Source organism: Chlorocebus sabaeus, chromosome 21 (assembly GCF_047675955.1).
Source record: "Chlorocebus sabaeus isolate Y175 chromosome 21, mChlSab1.0.hap1, whole genome shotgun sequence".
In the NCBI taxonomy this organism is placed as follows: Eukaryota; Metazoa; Chordata; class Mammalia; order Primates; family Cercopithecidae; genus Chlorocebus; species Chlorocebus sabaeus.
The window spans coordinates 105,775,658-105,796,581 of record NC_132924.1 but is presented as its reverse complement, the minus strand read 5'-3'; the positions used below and the strand labels follow the sequence as shown (position 1 = coordinate 105,796,581).

General features: G+C 41.4%; 1 protein-coding gene across 2 annotated transcripts in view; it reads left to right on the top strand.

Annotated features, from left to right (window-relative positions):
- The window catches only part of CHCHD3 (coiled-coil-helix-coiled-coil-helix domain containing 3), a 298,991-nt gene extending 279,422 nt beyond the window's left edge, over nucleotides 1-19,569 (top strand). For both annotated transcript variants that reach the window (XM_007982963.3, XM_007982962.3), the window contains 2 exons: nucleotides 7,582-7,717; nucleotides 18,729-19,569. In XM_007982963.3, coding sequence (XP_007981154.1) covers nucleotides 7,582-7,717; nucleotides 18,729-18,752 — 160 coding nt within the window. In that variant the 3' untranslated portion in view covers nucleotides 18,753-19,569. The remainder of the gene's footprint in view (nucleotides 1-7,581; nucleotides 7,718-18,728) is intronic.
- Nucleotides 19,570-20,924: the final 1,355 nt, after the last annotated feature.

The window sequence follows — 20,924 nt, the reverse complement described above, 5'->3', positions numbered from 1 at the left end:
CGATTCTAATAGATTGAGGAAAGTGATATAAGAAGGCCCATGAAGTAAGTATTTCTCCAAATAGGGAAGGATTGTTTCTGGGAGGGTATGTTTGATGTTCCCTTCAATTTTCTCGTTAAGTCTTAGGTTGATTGTTAGTTTCCTTTGTCAGAAAAACCTGGTAGATTGCCAAGCCTGGTGCCCTGTCCCTTGGCTACACGGGGGACTCCCATGTTGGCTATTTCCAGTTATCCATCTTCTAAGCATTAGGTTTTCTGCAGGAAAAATGGGTGATAAAGGGAGTACCACCCCTTCAAGAACTTGAAATTAAAGTTATCTTCGAAGACAGATGTCATAGTTTGCTTTAGTTCCCAGCCTTAGACTCCCCATTTCTCTCCCTCGTCCTTCCCAGTGGTTAGGTTGCTGTGCCCACCACTGGGAAGGGTGGATTCCTTCCCTTTCTCCTCTAATTCCAGTAGATTATTTTGCTTCCTAATATATTTCTGCTTTCCTCAACTTATCCCAGTTCCTCCTGTCTTCCTTCTGTTGTGGGAGTGACTGAGTAGATAAAAGAATAAATGAACCAACCAACCCTCATGTTTTTAATCCTAAGACCAATTTTGATGAACATTCCAGAGTAGCATCATGAGGGATTGGAAATAACTCACAAAGCCTCGGGGGTGTCAGCATAAGTAGAATCTATTATATAGATATTTAAGAAAATAGTTATTTAAGGAAAAATCTATGACTGATGCATTGTATATGGCTCATGATGAACATATTTCTGTTATGTAATTAAACAGTTGTTTTACGAAGTCAGGAGAGAGTAAATGCCATGCCTTTCTTTAAAAACAGTAGTAATAACAATGCTTTTCTTGACCCTGAAATCTAATTGAGATATTCAAATAAAAAGTTTGACCTGTGTTAAGATTATCTGGTCTCATTCACACATTGGTATATCCTTTGGAGATTCGGATTTAACATTTTCATTCCAATACCTGTGGATCTTTTGAAAGGACAAAGAGAATAATCTTCAAATTTGCAATTCTTACAACCAAGGGCTACTTCTATGGACTGTGATTTTATTCTGTTCCCACTATGTGCATGCTAGGAGATAGTTCTACCCAGAAGACTTTATATAACTGCTGCTAAAAAACTGCATTGTTAACCCACTAGTGCCTGTTTTTATTACAGCATTATTATTTGATATTTATTAAACAATAACAATATTTCAAGCATTGTTAAGAAAGAAAGGGAGGGAGGGATGGCTTATAGCTCTTTAAATAAAGGCTCCCCACCCAGATGAAAGTGCAATTTGTTAGCTATAGAATTTTGCCTGTTGAGAAGACTTTGTAGGCTTGAGAAAATAGCATCTCATGAGTACGTGATCGTTCTAAATTATATGTGATCTGGAAGTTTATTTGGGGTCCTTCCAGATTGAGTTCATGTTGCCTTCAGTTATGTTGAGTCCCCAAACTCTATACAATTATTGCCTCTTCGTCCTGGTATCTTCCAAGTAAGAATTAAGTAAAAATTTTATCTGCCTTTTTAGAGATATGTAGCCCAAATATAAGTCAAGAACATCAAGATATGTTGGAAAGTAAAAATTAGCCAATGGTTTGTTTCTTCCACCTCATACCAAATGCCTGACTTCCCAAATCCTTCCACCTGTTAAACAGCTAAACAAAACTTGGGGACCCACATTTTTTGGAGACCCAGTTTCCTAAGTTCAGACCCCTAATGAGGAATAGGAACTCTCCAGCTCTTCAGTTGTGCTGGGTGAGCCCATACAGTGGGATCCAACTCAGGGTTTGGTGCAGTTGGCAAGATCCCAAGAGGGTTTTCTATGAAGGGTAGAATGAGAGCTGCGTCTTGAGAAGAAACCAGGCAGCAGGGGAGTCCCATCGAGTCAGGGTGTGGGTGTGTTACTCTCCACTGAGCACCACAGAGAAGCCTCAACCTCTACCAGCTGTCATGTGGCCACATGTTGTTAAATTCCTGCTCTCCTAGGTTTTTCCACCCTGCCCCCCATCATTTCCAAGGACCCAGTATTATTGAATAAGAAAAACACATTGCAAAATTGAAAAGTTGTTTGTTCACCTTACATTTTGGTGTGTTTGTACCCATCTGTTTAGGGTGTATGAGGCCTATTGGCATAAGAACTGTGTATCTGTGTGTGTAGAGTACTGTGTTGCTCATTTTAGCAGGGATAGGTGGCCAGAGGTCCTCTCTTTTGGATTTTCTTGGATTTAGGGCTTTTACTCAGAGTCCTAACACTGGAGTGGAAGGCTGGCAGTGCTTTCCCCTCCTGCCCTCCAGGTCACGCTCCCCTTGTGGATCCAGACTATGGAATTGTGAACCTGACATCTTTTTCCAAAGTCAGTAGTGGATTAAAATTAAAATGTTAAATCTTAAAGTATTTTCAGATACATACTATTCTTTCAAACCTTGGGTTTACAGGATAGAATTTTATATGCTCTGTTTTCTAGCTAGCCAAAGCTAAGCTTTTCTTTTAAAGCCCAAGCTGAAGCTATTTGATTAAATAGTAAGGCCCGCATTCCAGGTCATGGTCTGCTGTCAGTGTGACTGGTTCGTTGAGCTAAGTGCTGAACTAGGTGATGTCCAGGTCTGCATTCCTTTCTCTGGTAACAGTGGAGGCCGCTTGGCATTTTGTGTTGTGATGGTAGAAAACGTATTAGTTAACATTCATCATGTTGGTAATCAAAAGAAATTGTATCTCAAATTGTATATGAAAACAAATGGAAACAAAGCAGGCAGCTTTTGGAGCTGTTTGGACCACTTTAGAGAGGGCCCTCTAAAGTGTAATTGTGGAAATTTGATTATAGCTCAAATGGAAATATCATTAATAAAAGGGTTAGCAGTTATTAAGAATGTCAGAAAAGCTTAAAATTGAATTTTTCAGATCTTGCATTGTTAGAGGCTATTTACATTTTACTCTGAAAACAAACATTAGGATATTTAGATTTAAGGTAAAATTAAAAATAAAAAGTTAATATAGTACATTTCAGATATTTTCTTTATATTGCATTTTACAATAGATTAATTATAAGTGATAAGAGAAACAAAAGTGGAGGATTACATATTTTTAAATATTGGCAATGTGCCTAGTAGCTTTAGTTTTGCATTTTAAAAGAAAAGCAGGAATCCTAATCACTGGGTTAACAGCTAACAAAAAGTTGGTAGAGAAAAAATTAGAGTTTTGCATTGTGATATAGGAACTAGACCTAAAGATTTGATTCCCTGATTGTGTTGTGTGTCTGCTTTTAGTGTAAAATATGGTTTTATGAGACCACCTGATCCCGTAAAGGATGCATTATCACAACCTGTTAAAAAAAAATTAGAATTCTCCTTTTAACACCAGCCATTCTCATATTCATTTTCTCTCTCCCTCCTTCTTTCCTTCTTGTTCCTTCTCTCCTCCCTCTCTCTGGTCTTTCATCATAGTATCTGTAGAACTCTCTCAGCATACTTCTGGTTCAGGTACAGAGAAAGGATCCTTTTTTTGCATGCCTACACTCATAATGAGTGACTTCAGTGTCCTCTAGAGCCTTGGGAGTTGTGGCTGCTAACTGATTGAGTGGAGAGTGGTGTGAGGAGTGTTATCTCCATATTTTTTCCTTCTCTGAAGTTACCTTATTATCCTCACCATTAACATTAGCAGAACTAAAAAGATGGGTAAGTAGTTTACTTGAAATGTAAACCTCAGACCCACATCAAAGAAGATTCTAAGACTTGAAAGTAGAGGCAGCAGTGGAACCAACAGATAGTTTTAAAACAGATAACCAAGTGTAACTGTGTTATGGCGTCTTAAGAGGGGACTTCTGAATACTCCCTCCGCTTTGTTTTTTGCTAAAACTGTTTTCGTTTCTCTTTGATCAATTAATTTAACTTACAGGAAAGTCTCCTAAGGTAATAATCAGAAATGGTAGTAATAATTTATGTCCTTCATGTTTTTTAAGCAGTGAAAAATTAGGAACAGCCTAAATGTGTATCTTTATTCTTTTCTGTCTTTTTCCACAGTTTCTGCAATAGACCTGTTAGTATAATGAGAAAAAATACTTGGATATGTATTTTTAGATGTCTTTTAAGTGAATATTAACATTAAACATTAGCCAAAAAATGTTTTGCTGGTGACAGACTACAGAATACCTACCAAAAGTGCTTCTTTTGATTTTGTTCGGGGGTCAAATCTTTGGGACTCCAGTTCTACCTTTGGTACTGTCAGCAACCCCTTGGGCCTTTGGTGCCACTGTGTGGGGTAGGGAGGGCCAAAGGGAGGGCGGGCTGCTAGTGCTTGTGGAGATGAGGGGAGAGGAAGGGAAGAGCAGAGTAAAAGAGTACAAGAAAGAAAAGAGACGTGTGTACATATATATGGTAGGATCCATGAAAGATTCCCAGTAATTTCAAGTGACCACAAAACTGAATTTTTTTTTCTTGTTTTTGTTAAATGTATATTTTCGAAGGTTGACTCTGTGCCACCGATTTCTTCTTGCTAAACATGTTTTTGAGTAACTATTAGATCTTCCTACTTCTTTATTAGTGTTTTAAGTTTTCCATATCTGTATTTTATCCTTAACTTTGTCATTCACCATTTATTTGCCTCGTCCTTACATACAAAGAAATTAACTTGTCTAATCATCCTTTGCTGCTAAGATTGAATTTTCCTTCTTAGGTATCTTGAAAGTCTGCCTTTCATTATTTTTGCCTAATAGGGGCTTTTTCCATCAGCAGGAATGAAAGCAGTCAATAAAAGTCAATTGCTGACTCTATGATTATATGGAGGGTTTACCATAATGCATATTGGAAATGTTTTTGAAACCTTTATCCTGAATGGAAGGTGCCATGGCTTGTGTTTTATGGCCTTCTAATGTTAGACAGCAATCTCATTTAGCATTTTCCCAAAGTGAAAACAGTGCATTAGGGCAGTATAACAAGCTTTACAGATCAATACAGAGGCAAACCTTTACCCTTACAGATTAATCCAAGAAAATGTCCCAGAGTCTACTCCAGGAGCTGGAGGACAATTATGCATCCTCTTCCCCTCTTTCTACCATCGAATCATTAATACAGATTGAAATGTGTACAAAAAGAATATCAGAGGATGACCACACACACACACACACACACACACACACACACACACACACACAGAACAGACCACCAGACAGGAAATCAAGAGCCCTGGAAGTGAGTAGTATTGATTTGTGGTGATAAAAGTATATTTTGACACATTTCAAATCATAAATAACTCATGGACTTTAACTTGCATGACTAATAGCTCAACTCAGGATACATGCTTATCTGCAACTTAAACTACCTCTTTCTGAGGAGTCCATAACATTAGGTGAATTATCCCATTGTGAGTAGTCTTTTTAAAGGAAAAAATACGCTGTCTTCTTTATGATGCGCAGTGTGGCTGCTCATTTTTACAATCTTTTCCTGTATGTTAATGAGGAAGGGCTGCATATCTGGTCAGGGTTGTTCTAGCCTTCCCTCCTCACCTCCTTCCCCCTGCTTTTAAATCTGAGACACATTGGAGACACGATCAGTTGTCAACACTAGGATACAATGTAACCCCGCTTTCCTGTGAGCTATTAGTCATTAGTCATGTATTTGCTAGGTTCAGCTGATCTGATGCTTAATCATATTTTATTCAATATTTATCTAGATGCAGGTCTTGCTATAATTAGTCACTTAGTGGTATCTGTGCCGATATTCTTTGAAGCACGACTGATTCCTCTTAAATCCTGATGTTCATGGTAAAGGATTAGGGAAATCTGTGTCCAGAAAAATTCGTAGACATCTGAAGTTTGAAATCTTAAAGCATGGAAACTCCGGGGATTCTATTTAAATTCTGTTCTTAGGTATTTGACAAAGCAGTAAGGTAATGAATGAAAAAGTAAAAGTGATGTTATAGAAAAATTGTTGAAACTTTTTTTTTTCTCTGTATGTCTGTGTTCTTTAGAGGTTAGTAGGAAGTCAGGGAACTGCCAACATGCTTTGCGTTTCTATTCTAGCAAAATAGATATTAGCTTAGTGTACTGGATAAAAGGACTGAGGAGACAAATCGTCGCCCAGGGGTTTCTTTATTGATGAGAAATATTCCCCCTGTGTTCTCTAGGGGTTTTTTTTTTAGAACCCATTAAGTTTAAAATAATGTGATTTCAAGATTACTATGGAAATAACAAATTTAAATTTCAAAAATAGAAGTGATAAGACTGGAAGCTTCTTGTATTAAAACTAATTTGAAAAAACATGAATTTCTAGATTAAAAGTAGTAATACTGTGTTTTTTTTTCTCTGTATGTATTTAGTCCTTACAGTCCAAACTTCCCTGCCGTGTTAATAAGAATATTTTACCTTCATTCGTATAACTCATTTGGTATATTATCATTTTTCAAGCGTATATTATAAGCTTTTTGGAAACATTTACATTTGGTCTCAGATATTCACAGAAGCAATCTGACTAAAATCTGAGATTTGTAAGTATAAGTAGCAAAATTTTAACCCAAGGGACTTTAAAATGTTTTCTCTGTACCCATTTGTATTCACTGAGTAAATGTATTACATGACTTCTGTAGGGGTTCCCATGTCTAATAGCTGAGGTGACAAAATAAGTCACAGCCCTTGGAATTTGCATTCTAGTAAATGTAGGTTGCTAAATTGTATTAGGTTGTATGGTGTAGTCACTGTCACGTGCATGGCAAGAAAAGTGAATACAGAACCAATGAGGTCACCGTAAAGGGAATGATAGACTACTGGGGTTGGGGGGTGGAGAGCTAATGAAGCTGACACTTGAGTGAAGTATCAAAGGATGAGTAGGTTTTCTCCAGATATATAGGCATAGGTGGGAGTTTGGGTGTAGAGTATTTCCAGAAGCAAGAGCAGCGTGAGCTTAGACCTGAAGAGAAGTGTAAGAACCAAACCCTGAACTGGGTTTGTCCAGGCTTCAGCTGTGTGCAGAGTGTGGGGGTGAAGGCAACAGGGTAGGCAGGAACCTGCTCAGGAAGGACTAGCCAGCTGGCCTTGTATTTTTTGTAGAAAGTGCTGGGGAAAGAGACCGTCTTCGATTTCCTATTGAAAAGAACCCTCTGGAAGGTGTGTAGGGGCAGGTGAAGAGGGTATCAAAGCTGAGAGACCAGCTGGGAGGTCATTTCTTGAGTCCAGGATGCGTCTCACTTGGAAGGAACAGAACGACAGTGATGTGGAGCAGGAGGACCAGGCTGCGGGGATCCCCAGCTTTGTGGCCAAGTGGATATGGGAATGGAAGAGAGAACTTAGGGCTTCCAAGTTTCTGGCATGTTGATACGGTTTTGGTTTGGAAGGGACGGTTATATTGTCCAGACTAACTCACAGCAGTGTCAGTTAATGGAACTCATTTCTTAGAATTTATTTACCCTTTGTCATTTTTATCATGGGAAAAATTTAGCTATCTTTAAAGTTTAAGGAAAATTCTTTCTCTTAAACTTTTTTCTACATTTGCAACATCTGTGTCTTACTGTACATTTTGTGTGTTCTTTAACCTTGATTGTTATTCTGAATGAAGACCATTGGTCTCAGCGGTCCCTGTGTTTGTTTTCAGGCGGTATGAGTCTCATCCAGTCTGTGCTGATCTGCAGGCCAAAATTCTTCAGTGTTACCGTGAGAACACCCACCAGACCCTCAAATGCTCCTCTCTGGCCACCCAGTATATGCACTGTGTCAATCATGCCAAACAGGTAGGTGTGCCAGCCAGGCCAGTGGGGGCACTGGGCAAATCGAAAATTGGATGACCTGGGGCAGTGGTAAGGACTAAGTGGGCTGCTGTGTGTGAAAAGGCTTTCTGAGCCCTAGTCATCATCATCAAGAATTACTGTAATGAGTTGATTAGGGCATAACTTCTGTCCGATCATTGTCAAAGAGCCCATATCTTCCTTGCATTCAACTCATTTACTTGCAGAAAAAAGGATTCTACTAAGATTATACTTTTCTCCACTTGCCCTGAGCTTTTGTCTTCTAATAATAATGTTCTCAAGGTCATTCCTCATACTTTGAGGCCAATATTTAGAGCCAGTGAAGAGGATACAGATTAAGAGCTGGCACCTTTGGGCCCATAAGCAGCAGGTAGTCAGGCAGAGGGCCAGGTTAAAAAAAAACCCACCGTTCAGTCACCGTCCAACCCTTCCACTAGTTTGACAGAGTCCACTTAATTGGACAGGGAAAGGGAAACCAGAGATAGCATTTAAAAAAGAATTCCACTGCTTTTATAGACCATAGACATATTCTTCTCTTGACCCTTCATATCAGAATAATACGATGTTCACAGGACGTGCATTTTCTCTAATTTATGTACTTTAGAAAGCTAATGATAAACCCTGAAGCAAATTATCAATTCTGGCAGGTCACATAATTGCCTATCATTTAACCAATTTAACAGTTGGATATAGGTTGTTCTGAGAGGCGGAAATTGTTGGAAACCTTGATTCCTTCTACTGACAAACTCCATAGATTTGACCTTCTAACCCAACTAAATCTAGTGTTTGAGTTACACAGCATGCCTTTCTGCAGCCTAATTTGCTGTAGTTATAATAATATCACTTGGTGTAAAATTTTTATACTCTACAAATATCCGATGGGAGGGTTAGTATTGTCTGGATAGCTGGAAAATAACAGTAACATTGGTGGAAAAAAATATAATCAATATTTGTTAAAAGCCTATGTTGTCCTTAAAAGCCTAGTGGCTGGCAACTTTTTTCTGTTTCTTGCTTGTAGCATAACTCTTAGTAGCATGCCAGGAATCCTTTTCTTTAAAGGTCTTTGGTAGAGGTAATGTTGCTAATGTTAAGTTAGTACATTTTATTTGTTGAAAACAGCTTCTGATATGCTCTTAATAAACCCCAGCCTTCAGTATGAATACAAACTGAAGGACTTGGGACTTGTAGGTTGATTCATGGATTTTTCTAACTTGATAATAGTGCCTTATTGAGGTGGTGGCCAGTGGAAAAGAGTGGCTGTGACAAAGTGTATGTTTCAATGCTGGTCTCTAACATACATGCCTGTTTGTACCATGTGATTTGTAACATTACCACAGTGGCAGCTGCAGGGGCATTGGGAGTGCTGACCCCATCCTGCCTGTCTGGGTTGTGTTGAATTATCTACACATAGTCCTGTGACATCAATGGTATATATTTATAGGATAAAGCAAAGTTAAGTTATGACAAAATCAAATACACCACATGGCGCGATAGCGAGTTTGAATCTGGCAGACCTGAGTTCGTACCCTGTCCTTTTACTAGCTCTGTGACCTTGGGGCTTGAGTTTTCTCATCTGTAAATTGGGGTAATGTTGTAAGGATTACCTTTATATAAAGTATTCAGTAAATCTTATTTTTTACCCCTCTTTCCTCAGTTGCATTATTGTGCGGAAATTTACTAAACAGGTCAGCCAAAAGCATCAAATTATTATTAATGATTTCAAAAGAGACCCTCTTTTTTCCCCCTCAATCTCCAGTCTGTTATTTTCAGCTAGTATGTTTGGAGTATCTATTGTTTTCATGGCTCTTGTATTCAGTTATTAGGAGGTGTATAATACAAGTTAGTATTAAAAAGATAGAAGCCGTCAAACCTTTTTTCCTAAGATGGGCAACATTGAAATGGACAAGAACCAAGAAGCTGCACTGCCTTACATTTCTGCAGTAGTTAGGAGTGCAAGGTCATTTCACATCCGTTCTTTTACTTGTTTTCTTATGACAACCTGAGATGTAAATAGAGATGGTTTTATTTTCACCATTTTCCAGTTGAGAGCATTAAAACTTAGGGAAGTCACAATAGTAAATCACAGCTAGACCAAGATGTACCTTGCCATAAAAAGAAAAAATTTCAAAATACATAAGTGGTGTTTGGTTTTTGAGTGGGTAAGTTTGTGAAGGGGCATCCATCCATCATCCACTAATACAGAAATAAGTCAGTGAGGGAAAGTGAGAGCGGAAGCAATAAAGGGAGGACACAGAACATGGAAAATCTAACGAGCGGGGGACAGAGTCTGAAGGTCACACATGGGGAGTGGGTTGATGAAGCCCGTGATGAAAGGGGCAACTTGGCACTGGCCCATTTTAAGATCACGCCACAGTGGCCAGAAGGAGCTTCTGTCAGCGTTTCACGAGCAGTTACTTTCCCTCCAATACCAGGTTGTCCTTTTGCTCCTTGTGAATTTAGTCTAACCTCGTGACCCCAGCTGTGCCCCTGTTGTTTGAAGAGACTCCAGCAAGATACATGGTCCCTACTGCCTGTTTTAGCAGTTCCTCATGGGCCGACTTCTTATATTTCCTTGTTATATTTCCTGTTAATCCAGACAACAAGCTGGACATGCTAAACATGGAAAACACTGCACATGACCACAAGCCATTAGGCTGTGTTGCCCATATCTCACACAGTGCAAAGGTTTCCCCATGGAATAATTCCAATGGCTAAGTCCACTCCACTTTTAAATAACTCATAAGATTGGCCTTTCACGGGTTCCCTGGGGCATTGTTCTAGAGACTAATAGGTTTTACTGATGGGAAAATTTCCAGATATTCCTTAGCCTTACTGTTCCTCTCTGCTTATTTATCCACTTATTCACATCAGTGTTTCTTCAGCTGTTCTTCAACAGTTTCTCATGGGTTGACATGAGACATTTAGACTATTATTTCTTGTGTATTAAGTTATGTGCTCTTCCTGAGTGTATAGCTCTAATTATTACTTCTAAGACTTAAAAGCTACCGGCTGGCTGGCTATATGAGATACAGCATTTACAAATGAAGGAGCACATCCATTGATACATACTTCTATGTCTTTTATTTCTCATATCTGCTTAGCCTCATAACTTTCTCAGGCTCGGCAAGATTGGATTACCTCTTCTTACCTTTGATGCCAGGTTCCCATTCTATCTTACTACACCTACCTTACAGGAGAAATGGAAAGGAGTGGGAACGAGAAGCCAATCGTATTTGCTCACAGGTAGACCAAAATGTGCCCAACTTCTGTTTTTTAAAAAAGGGGAAGGGTGTCGAAAGGGTTTGCTGTCAGACCTGCATTACCTCTGGGACCATTCCCTAGGACATACCACTTCTCTGCTATTTACTTGCAGAATTGGACTACATTGGGAGTCGCTAGTCTGAGCGTTTCAGCTTTTTCCCAGCCCTGCTGCTATTGACAGAAAAGTGCAGAAGCTGGCTGGACCCTTATGGCACATTCTGTGTTCACTGGGAGGGTGGGGTTTATAAGAAATGCTGTTGCTGCCATTCTAATCTAATTATGGTGACTTGAACTTCAGTTGCTTTGATAAATTGAAGGTTTGAACCAGGTGATTCATGAGGGCCATCTAGCTCTGTTATTCTAGGTCTGATTCTGCCTTCATGTATAGAGAGCAAAAGGTGGTGTGCACAAGCATGCCTGTTCATAGGCGCACTCAGATGAAGAGACATGGCTCATGTGGTACAAGCAGCACGTCCCCTTTTGAGACCTCCAGTATTTGTGCCTTCGCCTCTTAAATTTTGCTGTCCATCTTTAACGTTCACTTGGGAAGAACACTTGCATTTCTGATTGGTCTGCTGCCGCCTGGCCTCCCACTGCTACGTACCCTTTCTTTGAGGTTCACACTCCTGACAGCCCTGGGGAAGCCGAGGTGGCAGAAAGAACTGGGAGGGAATAGAAACAGTTTCACAGTTTCTCCAAAGTCAGTGAAGTGAAAAACAGCTGTCTCTGCGCTGGCTGGCAGAATGTAGCCTGCCGGCTAATAAAGGCCATTAGAAAATGCAGGCTCCCTCCAGCCAGTCGTAAGCCTCCCCTGGATTGTGATGCCTTTCATCCTGTGAAGTACCATGGGAAGTGAGGGATTCTGAAAACAGAGCAGGAAGCCAGGAACCTGGAGCCTGTCAACCAAGGGCAAACTGGGACCGGAAGCAAGGACCAACCCCAGGAGATGCCCAAGGGACAGAGGTCAGTGTGGGACCTGAAGTTAGATGATGAGTCCGTCAGGGGTCCCCCAGACCATAGCAGAAGTTCAGGCAGTAAGCAGGCAGTGGGGCAGTAGCCACGCAAATAGGTAGCTCAGCTCACAATAAGGACGTCTTGTAAATGAGACTACCCCACCTCAGACCTACATGCTTCCTGCTGATCTTTTTGGAGAGATCAGAAAGGAACCTGGCCGCAGTGAGGAATACGGGGTCAGGACCCAGTAAATGAGGCTAGATCCTAATATGACAGCTCTCCAACTTAAGGCTAGTGGACCCCGTTGTCTCGTTTCTAAAATACCATTGACATCTCCAGTATTTGGTTGGCTTCCTAAGTCAAAGCCTCAGGATCAGTGCATAGGGAGGAATTTGCCCTGGCACAATTTCTGTCTGCCTTCTGAAGGACAATGCATTTCATCTCCCCTGTGAACTGTATTTATATTAGACCAGGATTCAGTGCTCCTAAGTCTGTGACATATTTTGAGTATGAAGGGGTCCTGAAAACATAGTAGTAGCTTTTGCTTAAAAATCAAGGTTCTTGAAAGAAAAACCTATTGCCAGAGCAAGCTGTGTGTTATCATTGTTTTCAGATGAACTCTCCATTAGATGCAAATGATTTAATAGACTTATAGGCTGTTGGAGCTAAAAGGAGCCTAGAGATCATGTAACCCAACCTCATGCTTCCAGAGAATTTAAATGATCTGTAGAAGGGCAGAACCCAGACCAAACAGCCCACTTTTAAATTCAAAACCAGGGTATTTTTCCTGTTGTGTCAGACCACACGTGTCACATGTGGGTGAGCATCAGAATCCCCTGAGGGGTTTTTTAAAATGTACCCACCCAGTACCCACCCAATCCCCATCCCTGGCAATTCTGATTCAGAAGGTCTGGGTTGAGGCCTGGGCATCCGAACTTTGACCAAATTTCCCAGAAGACTCTGTACCCAAAGTTTGAAAACGATTGCTCTGAGAGCCATTGGCCCGAATTGCACTAAAGGTCTTTGACCTTTCAGAGGTCCTGCCAAGTCCTTGTTTTCCATCTTTTGGGAGATGGGGAGCTGTGACTCCCCACAGGTCAAAGCTACCTGGCAGAGCTCTCATCAGACCAACCCTAGGAATGAATCTTTAGGCTTAGGAGCAAATTGGAAGATGACATGGGAAGAGGATGGAAGCCTTGAAAAGAGATCCTCTTCCCCTCTTCTCTTGCTTCCATTGAAACAGTAGGTGACCCCAGTCCCCTGACTAGCTCACAGCTATGACCAGACCCTCCCTTGGTTCTGCTGCTCCCAGTCACCCTGCCTGGGTCCCCCCGATGTACACAGTGGCCACTTTCAGAGAGCACGAAGATAATCAAGAAGGTTAACTTTCTGGGAAGCCCTCCAGGAGCATGTTTTTATTGTGTTCGAAAGCTGCTTTATCATCATCACCTGATGACATTTATTAATTGCCCAGCTGGGATGCTGGTACACAGGGTGACTGACGCGTGGGTATTTCATAATAGATTTCCCATCTTTTGGTAGGGCAGCCCTTTGAATTTAGAGTCAGATCAAAGCAAACAAAATTCCAAACTTTAAATTTCTTACCCCAGCCTGTTCCATCATAGGAATCCTTTTCTAAACCACTTTCCGAGAGTAATCGTTGCTTCGTGACATTTTCTCTTTTTTTAAAATCTGAGTTTAATAGAAGAAATACAACCATGGTAATAGATTTTCATTTTTCTTAATAGGTATTTCTTTTCTCGTGCTCGTCCTCAAAAGTTAGAACCGCAGCACGTTAGTGTTTTGTCTGTTATTGCAGCTAGTTGTATAAACAGTGAATTACTTGTAACTTAATTTGAATATTATACAGAGCATTTGTCATAGAAGATATAGAGCAAGATCCAGGCAGAAAAAAGTTAACTTGTATTTCCTCCAAAGCAGGAGGAACAAAGAACAAACAGCTCTTGCTGCAGGGAATAGACACATATTGAAAACAAAATAAGTGAACTAATCAGATTTCCAGGTAGTGAAGAACAGTACTTGGTGCACAAGCAAACTCGCTTTTTGCTTCCCATAAATTCAATTTATAGATGACTTTTCCTTCCTGTCTCATGCACAGTCTTCTCATTCTGTCTTTTTCCTTCGAAGCTCCAGTGTCTCCCACTCCCCACTTTTCCTGACCCTCCTTAGTGAAACTCGTATCTTGAGACCAGGTCTGTGCCAGGACACATCTCCAGTTTCATTTTTCCTTGGTTAGGTAAACCTTCCTGCTTCTCTACCCAGCTTTATGAGGCCTGAAGTCTTGGTGAGGCACTGGGTAAGCTTATCCAGAGACAAGCACCCTGAGTGGTATCTTAAAAAACAAACCACTTTTCTCTTCGTGATGATTGGTTAGCAACCCAGGGTTGCCATCATTTCTCTTAAATTATCAACACAGCCAGTAGCTGGTATGCTGCTATGATAGTCAACCCCTCCGAGAAAGCCGTGATTCAAAAATCAGTGGATGAGATTACTGCGTAACAAAAATATTTGAGGCAAGTGGTTAGGATGGTTAGGAAGGTTTTAATAAGTGGAAATGACGTGCAGTCTCAGGTCTCCAGGGGCGCTGTTCTTATTTGTGAGCTCCGGTTGTTCCTCAGTGGCTTGAATGAGAAAAGGACTTGGGAAAAGAGCAGTGTTCATGCCTGAACCACTCTCTTCTTTTGGTGATTTACCCAGCTGTTTATAAAAGGAGTTTCTGCAGGCCCAAATACGTGAATGATGAGCAAAAGCAAGGAATCTCTTTCTCCACATTAAGATTAAGTGTTAGCAGTTCCTTAAATGAAGGAAGCAATTTTTTATAACTTGCAAAGCTTCTCCCTCATTCTTTAGGGAATTTCCTATGTTAATTTATGCAGTGTTAAATTTATGCAGCGTTGAAATTCAGCCCAACAGCAGCTACTTACAGAACCAATAGAGACAGTAGAAGAACCTATAAGGTGAAAGCTGAATAACACAGAGCCCACCAGACCTTCGGTTCCCTCCAGTCAAAAGCCCTGGGGTCTGGGTTGGAGCAGGTTTTGTTGCATAGCTGGAATATAATAATAACCCAGAATGTTTGACAGATGAATTCATCTTTTTTAAAAATCCAGCCTGCCATTGTGTTTGTTAATTTCTCAGATAGAATTGAGATGGTTTTGTACCACCTCTGCCACCCTTTGGTAGCAAGTGAGTGCAGTTTGACAAAATGTTTATAGATCAGCCCTGGTGCTTTTCTGTGGTGGTCCCACATGTCTTCAAGGAGTCACCACAAATCAGCTGAACCACTGTGCTGTCTTTGAGGATCAGAATTTTAATACATGTAACAGGGTATTTTGTGAATGTGGTTAAAGGGGTTATAAAATGTTATTTAGTGTCTTTATGTGAGACTGGCCTGCTCATCCTCAGACCAGCCAGGTCCCATCTTGTCCCTCTTTCTGAAAGATAGCCTAACATTCTTAGCATGATACGATTTGGTTGAAAAATTACCCATCTATATTTGGTTGAGGTTGCAGGGAGAACAGTAAAAAAAATCTCTAGACTCGCGATAACACTTTTTAACTATTGCTTCATTAAGTTGTGGCAGCTGCAGATTATTTTGCAATATTTGAAAAGAGGTTCATTGTCCTGTGGTTATCCTTATAACCCTAAGCCCAAAATTGTAGAGAGGGGCACAGCTATGTAATCTTGACCAGGCAGATGACAGCTCCAAGCTCCCATCAGTGTGTTGAAGAAAGCAGTGAACCTATAACCCCCCAAATGCAAATGGCCCAGTGCCATCATTTATAAAGAGATCACTCTCTCCGGTAACTGAATTCCTTTAGATAGGCTCAGTATAGATCTGCTTTATACTGGCTTCCATTTTGTATTTAATAAAGCATGATGTAGTGAGGTTGTCTATATACCTGGAATTCAGAGAACTTATCATCCATGTACTTGGAGAGACTCACACAGATCAGTTCACAAGCAGGCAAGCATGGCTGAGATGCTGTGACGCTGTGACACTGCCAGGTGGTGTCTCTTACATGGTGGCTGCTCAGTGTGTTATTTTCCCAACAAACATGGGTCTCGTGCCTCATATTCCAGTGTGAGTTCTTACAGGACAACTCTGCTGAGCAGAATCTTCCACTGCACCTACTTGGTTTTTCCTGTTTTCTCTAAATGCATCTGGCTTTTTAAATTTACTTTCTGTGTGACATAATCATTGTTTTTCTGATCACTCTGTGTGTGTTATGTCTAAGTTTGCCTGCCTTTATATCTTATTTTGTGCCCTATGGACATAGGCTTCTTAGAAACCTCTAATGATGGACACTTTAGGATAATCTATCCACCCTTTGCTCCTGTAACCCAATACACCATCTTGTTTGGCTTCTACTCTTTCTGTTCTGTCCCCTTAATTTCAATCATTTTTAAATTTTTGACCCTAAATCGTTGTGTCTACAGACTTTTGACCTCAGAAGGCCTGCAACTTCCTTCTAGACATTTCCATTTTGGATGTCTCACCCAAAATTGTCTGACAAACCCAAAATTTAAGTCATCCTCCTCCTCCTCAGGATCTCACTGACTTCCCTATTTCTCTTGGTGACCCCATCACTGTCCTTGTCACCGAGGATCCTCCCATACCTTGGGTGTCACCATTTCCCTTTTTCTTTTTTTTTTTTTTTTTTGAGATGGAGTCTCACTCTGTCGCCTAGGCTGGAGTGCAGTGGCCGGATCTCGGCTCACTGCAAGCTCCGCCTCCCGGGTTTATGCCATTCTCCTGCCTCAGCCTCCCAAGTAGCTGGGACTACAGGCGCCCGCCACCTCGCCCGGCTAGTTTTTTGTATTTTTTAGTAGAGACGGGGTTTCACCGTGTTAGCCAAGATGGTCTCGATCTCCTGACCTCATGATCCGCCCGTCTCGGCCTCCCAAAGTGCTGGGATTACAGGCTTGAGCCACCGTGCCCGGCCGCCATTTCCCTTTTTCTTCCCATGTAGCTCTAGCTCTTGTTTCCGCCCTTGTCTGGTTTCTAATCTGCCTCCTCCTTGGCCTTCCTACCTGCAGACTCCCCTCTGTTGGATCCATCATGCCGAGGATGTCAGGTTAACATTCCTAAATGCCATTCTCCTACGTAAAAGCATTCCTCTAGGTTTTCTGTGGCTAGCAGGATATGTCTCAGCCTGGCGTCTGTCCTGGGCCCTCTTTCCACCCTTTCTCTTGGTCAGTCCTGCACATGTACTCTTTCTTCCAGCTAGGCCTCACCCCTCAGGATTCCGTGTGTGCTGGACTTGTTTTCTCCCTGAATCCTGGCCACTGCTTTCTCCCCTTATTCCTCCCAGTCCCACGTCAGTCCTCCCCCTGGATTCTCTCCATGGTGGGAGGTCTTTGGAGAAGCCTTCCCTGCTCACTCCAGCTACAGGCTTGCCCTCTGCACCAGGCAGAACCATTCCTTTTGTGAACTGTGACCGTCTCTGGAAGGGGACACAGAAACTGGGAAACAGAAGGAAGGAAAAAATTACTTTCTACGAGATACTATTTTGTTCCTATTAAATGTTATGCTGTATATACAATAAAATAAATTTTAGCATGTAGTTAGCAAATAAATCAAAGTTAGCAAATTATTACCTTTTATTATTCCTGAATGTTCCACCAGTGTGTGTATTGGTTTCCCCAGTGCACTGAACTGAGTGCAGTGGTACCTGATAGAAGCTCAGTGGAGAGCTAGGTGTGTGGATGGCTGGAAGGGTGAGTGCTGGCGGGAGGGAGGTGGTAATGGATGAACTGGAGGCAACCTCGGCCTCACCTTGCCTCTCTGAGTGGTTGCAAAACTAGAGGGGAAAGTAACACTTTTTTCTTCTTAAAGACCTCTAAAAATGGAGGCAGTATAGCCCCATTTCAGCTGGGTATAGAGTTTTCATCTGATAGTTAAGAATTCTTCCTGTCTACATCCGCATCCCCCAAATTCCCCCAAATAAATAACTAAATAGAATGCAGGGTCCGTTTCTGCAATCTGGGCATAGGTACTAATCTGTGTAGCTCTGTCCAGCCTCATGAGCACATGAACATCTGTGTTCTCCTTCTCCGAGAAGGAATCTTGTGTTTGTCTAATGAAGAGATTCCCTCTCAGAACCTTTGGAGTTGGGGTTTGATCCCCGCACTGCCTTGGCCATAGCTTTCCCCCAATCACTGCATCCGTCAGCCATGCTCCCGACATTTCCAAATGCCCCTACCAGGAGCACTTTTGCTTTCTATTAGAAACAGAGTCTTACTCTGTTGTCCAAGTTGGAGTACAGTGGCATGATCATGGCTCACTGCACCCTCTGCCTCCCAGGCTCAAGGGATCCTCCCACCTCAGCCTCTCGAGCAACTGAGACTACAGGCACACACCACCATGCCCAGCTAATGTTTTTGTTTTTGATAGAGTTTCACTGTGTTGCCCAGGCTGATTTCAAGCTCCTGGGCTCAAGTGATCTGCCCCCCTACTTGGCCTCCCAAAGTGCTGGGATCACATGCGTAATCCACTGTGCCCAGCCTTGTTGGAGTTTTCAACTCATATGGTGGTGAGAGGGGTCATTAAAAATCATACGTGATAAAGTGATGGTGTTGATTAAAGGAGCAATATTTTGAGAACAGGAAGCATATGCCTTGTTTTCTGTGTTTTTAAAATTAGATATTTGAAAAGCAATATCTATTGAAATTTGAAAAAATCATACTAAATAGTTAGTGCCATTTATTTTTTACCCTCTCCTAGTGGTAAAACTTACGCTTTCTGTTTGTCTTTCAGAGCATGCTTGAGAAGGGAGGATAAAAACTTTCAGAACGAGCAAAACACCATCAACGTTAATTCCAGAGATGGAACATTTTTTTTCCTAGTAAGAAAATAACCCATTTGAAGAGAAGACCACTAATGAGAAGACCACTAAAGAGAGACACCAAGAATGGATTCAGCAGAATCATTTCACATTTTGAACAGGAGCAGTTTGAAGGGCCAAAGCCGTGATCAGGGATCAGTCATTAAAGGACGCACTTCAGTATTAGTAAACCCTCTTAGGATGATTAAAAGAGAAGGGCAGCCCTCTCCACCATTTGGTACTTTCTATTCAACTTCCACTGACCATAAAATGTTTCTCTTCTGAGCTAGCCCCATCATGTGGTGAACCTCCACCCTAACAAAGTAGGATGGGGTGGGGGGCTAAATTAATTGGAGTGGGGTGAGGAGAGAGCCAGAAAACATGGATCTGGGGGCAGCAGTGCTGGGTGGAGAGAGCCAGAAAACATAGATCTGGGGGCAGCAGTGCTGGGTGGAGAGAGCCAGAAAACAGATCAGGAGGCCGCAGTGCTGGGTGGAATTGTCGAGGCTGTGGCGTGTTGGGTTTCTCTCTCTCTCTTTTCTCCTTTGATTATGTAAGAGCTGTTTCATTTTAACTTATTATGGTGATTATACAGGCAAGAAGACAAAAAGGAGAGAAAATGTACCTCTTCTACTGGAATAATGTTTATGATTACAAGTGAGATACGGTATTTTTATCAATATGAAGGCAACCTTGGCTGATGTAACCTCTATAGTGAATACTCACATCTTTACTTCACTCACTATCAATAATAAATATATTTTCTGACAAAGACTGGCATTGTAGCTCCTCATGCATTCCTTCGGCTGGGTTAGGTGGCTATGCTTACGGGAACTGAGCTGATTTATATTGTTAATAATTTGCATTTGTGCTGTACCTTTCCTCTCAAAGGCTCCAGAGCATTTCATTGATGCTGATAACTTGCCTCTCAGGTAGGTAGAATTCAGGAAGATCTTTACAAATTGTGTGAACCTTCCTTTCTTTGGGATGACTTAAGTCATCCTGCCTGGGGCAAGAACTAGATTAGATAACCTTGGTTAGGACCTTCTGACCCTGCAATACTACAAAACGTTCAAAGAAAATAATTCAACCATTAGTTGTTTTTTCCTCTTTCCAATTTTTCAGAACTTCCTGATTATAACACTCCCTTTTTTTTTTTTTTTTTTTTTTTTTTAATTTACCATGATTGGTGCTTCAACCCTGGAGTTGAGTGAGTTGGAAATAAGTAGTCACACTAAAGCTAAATGGGAAGGTTCTTTGGGGACATAGGAGTACCAGTGCTCTGTGATATCCTTTAAGTGTCTTTTGTCATGTAGGATTTTTATTTTATTACCAAGCAAGTGAATTTAGCAAAAGAAGACAGAATCTGTATCCTTAATCTGTGTTCAGATTCTGGCTCTGCTGTGGAATTCAGCCAAGTCACCCAACACTTCTTCAACTGCGAAAAGGGGGCAAACAGAAGAACTAACTTTTAGGCTTACAGTGAAGAGTCCAAATGGTTACTCACCACATACGTTTGGTCAGACCCAGTATATGCTGGCTTGTGTGATGATTCAGTAAACTGGCATTTGGAGTTGGGGGTATAGAACGTATTCACATGCCCAAGTAACTTTTATTTAAAGTCGGGATGTACTTGTGATGGGACAGTCTCAGCCAACCCATGTGAGTGTAGCTGCAGCTCCTTTTTCATTCAGGTTCCCTGGGCAATGGCTGCCTCCAAGTGACATGTTCATGGACACTCGGGCACACACCTGCTGGCCTAACATTGATTCTGAACAACACTGGAGGCTCTCCTACCATACTTACTAATGTGCTCTGTGATGACTGCTTCATGAAGGTTTTTTGGTTGGGTTTTGTTTTGTTTTGTTGTTTTGTGGGGGGCTTTCAGGTTTCTTTTTTAATGGTCTGAAAGAAGCTGGGTTTATTTCAGTGTGAACAGGGATTCACTGGTCACTTGAGGAGCAGCACGTTTTGATGCTGTCAGGGTGGCATCCAGGTAGCTGTCTGAGAGAAATGGAAAAACCTGAGAGACACGAGACAGATGTTTACATGGCGACTTGCTCTAGTGTTTGCAAATCAGCTAACTCACAAATTCCCTCCTATACTGTTTTGTTTTGCAGTTGAGAGCC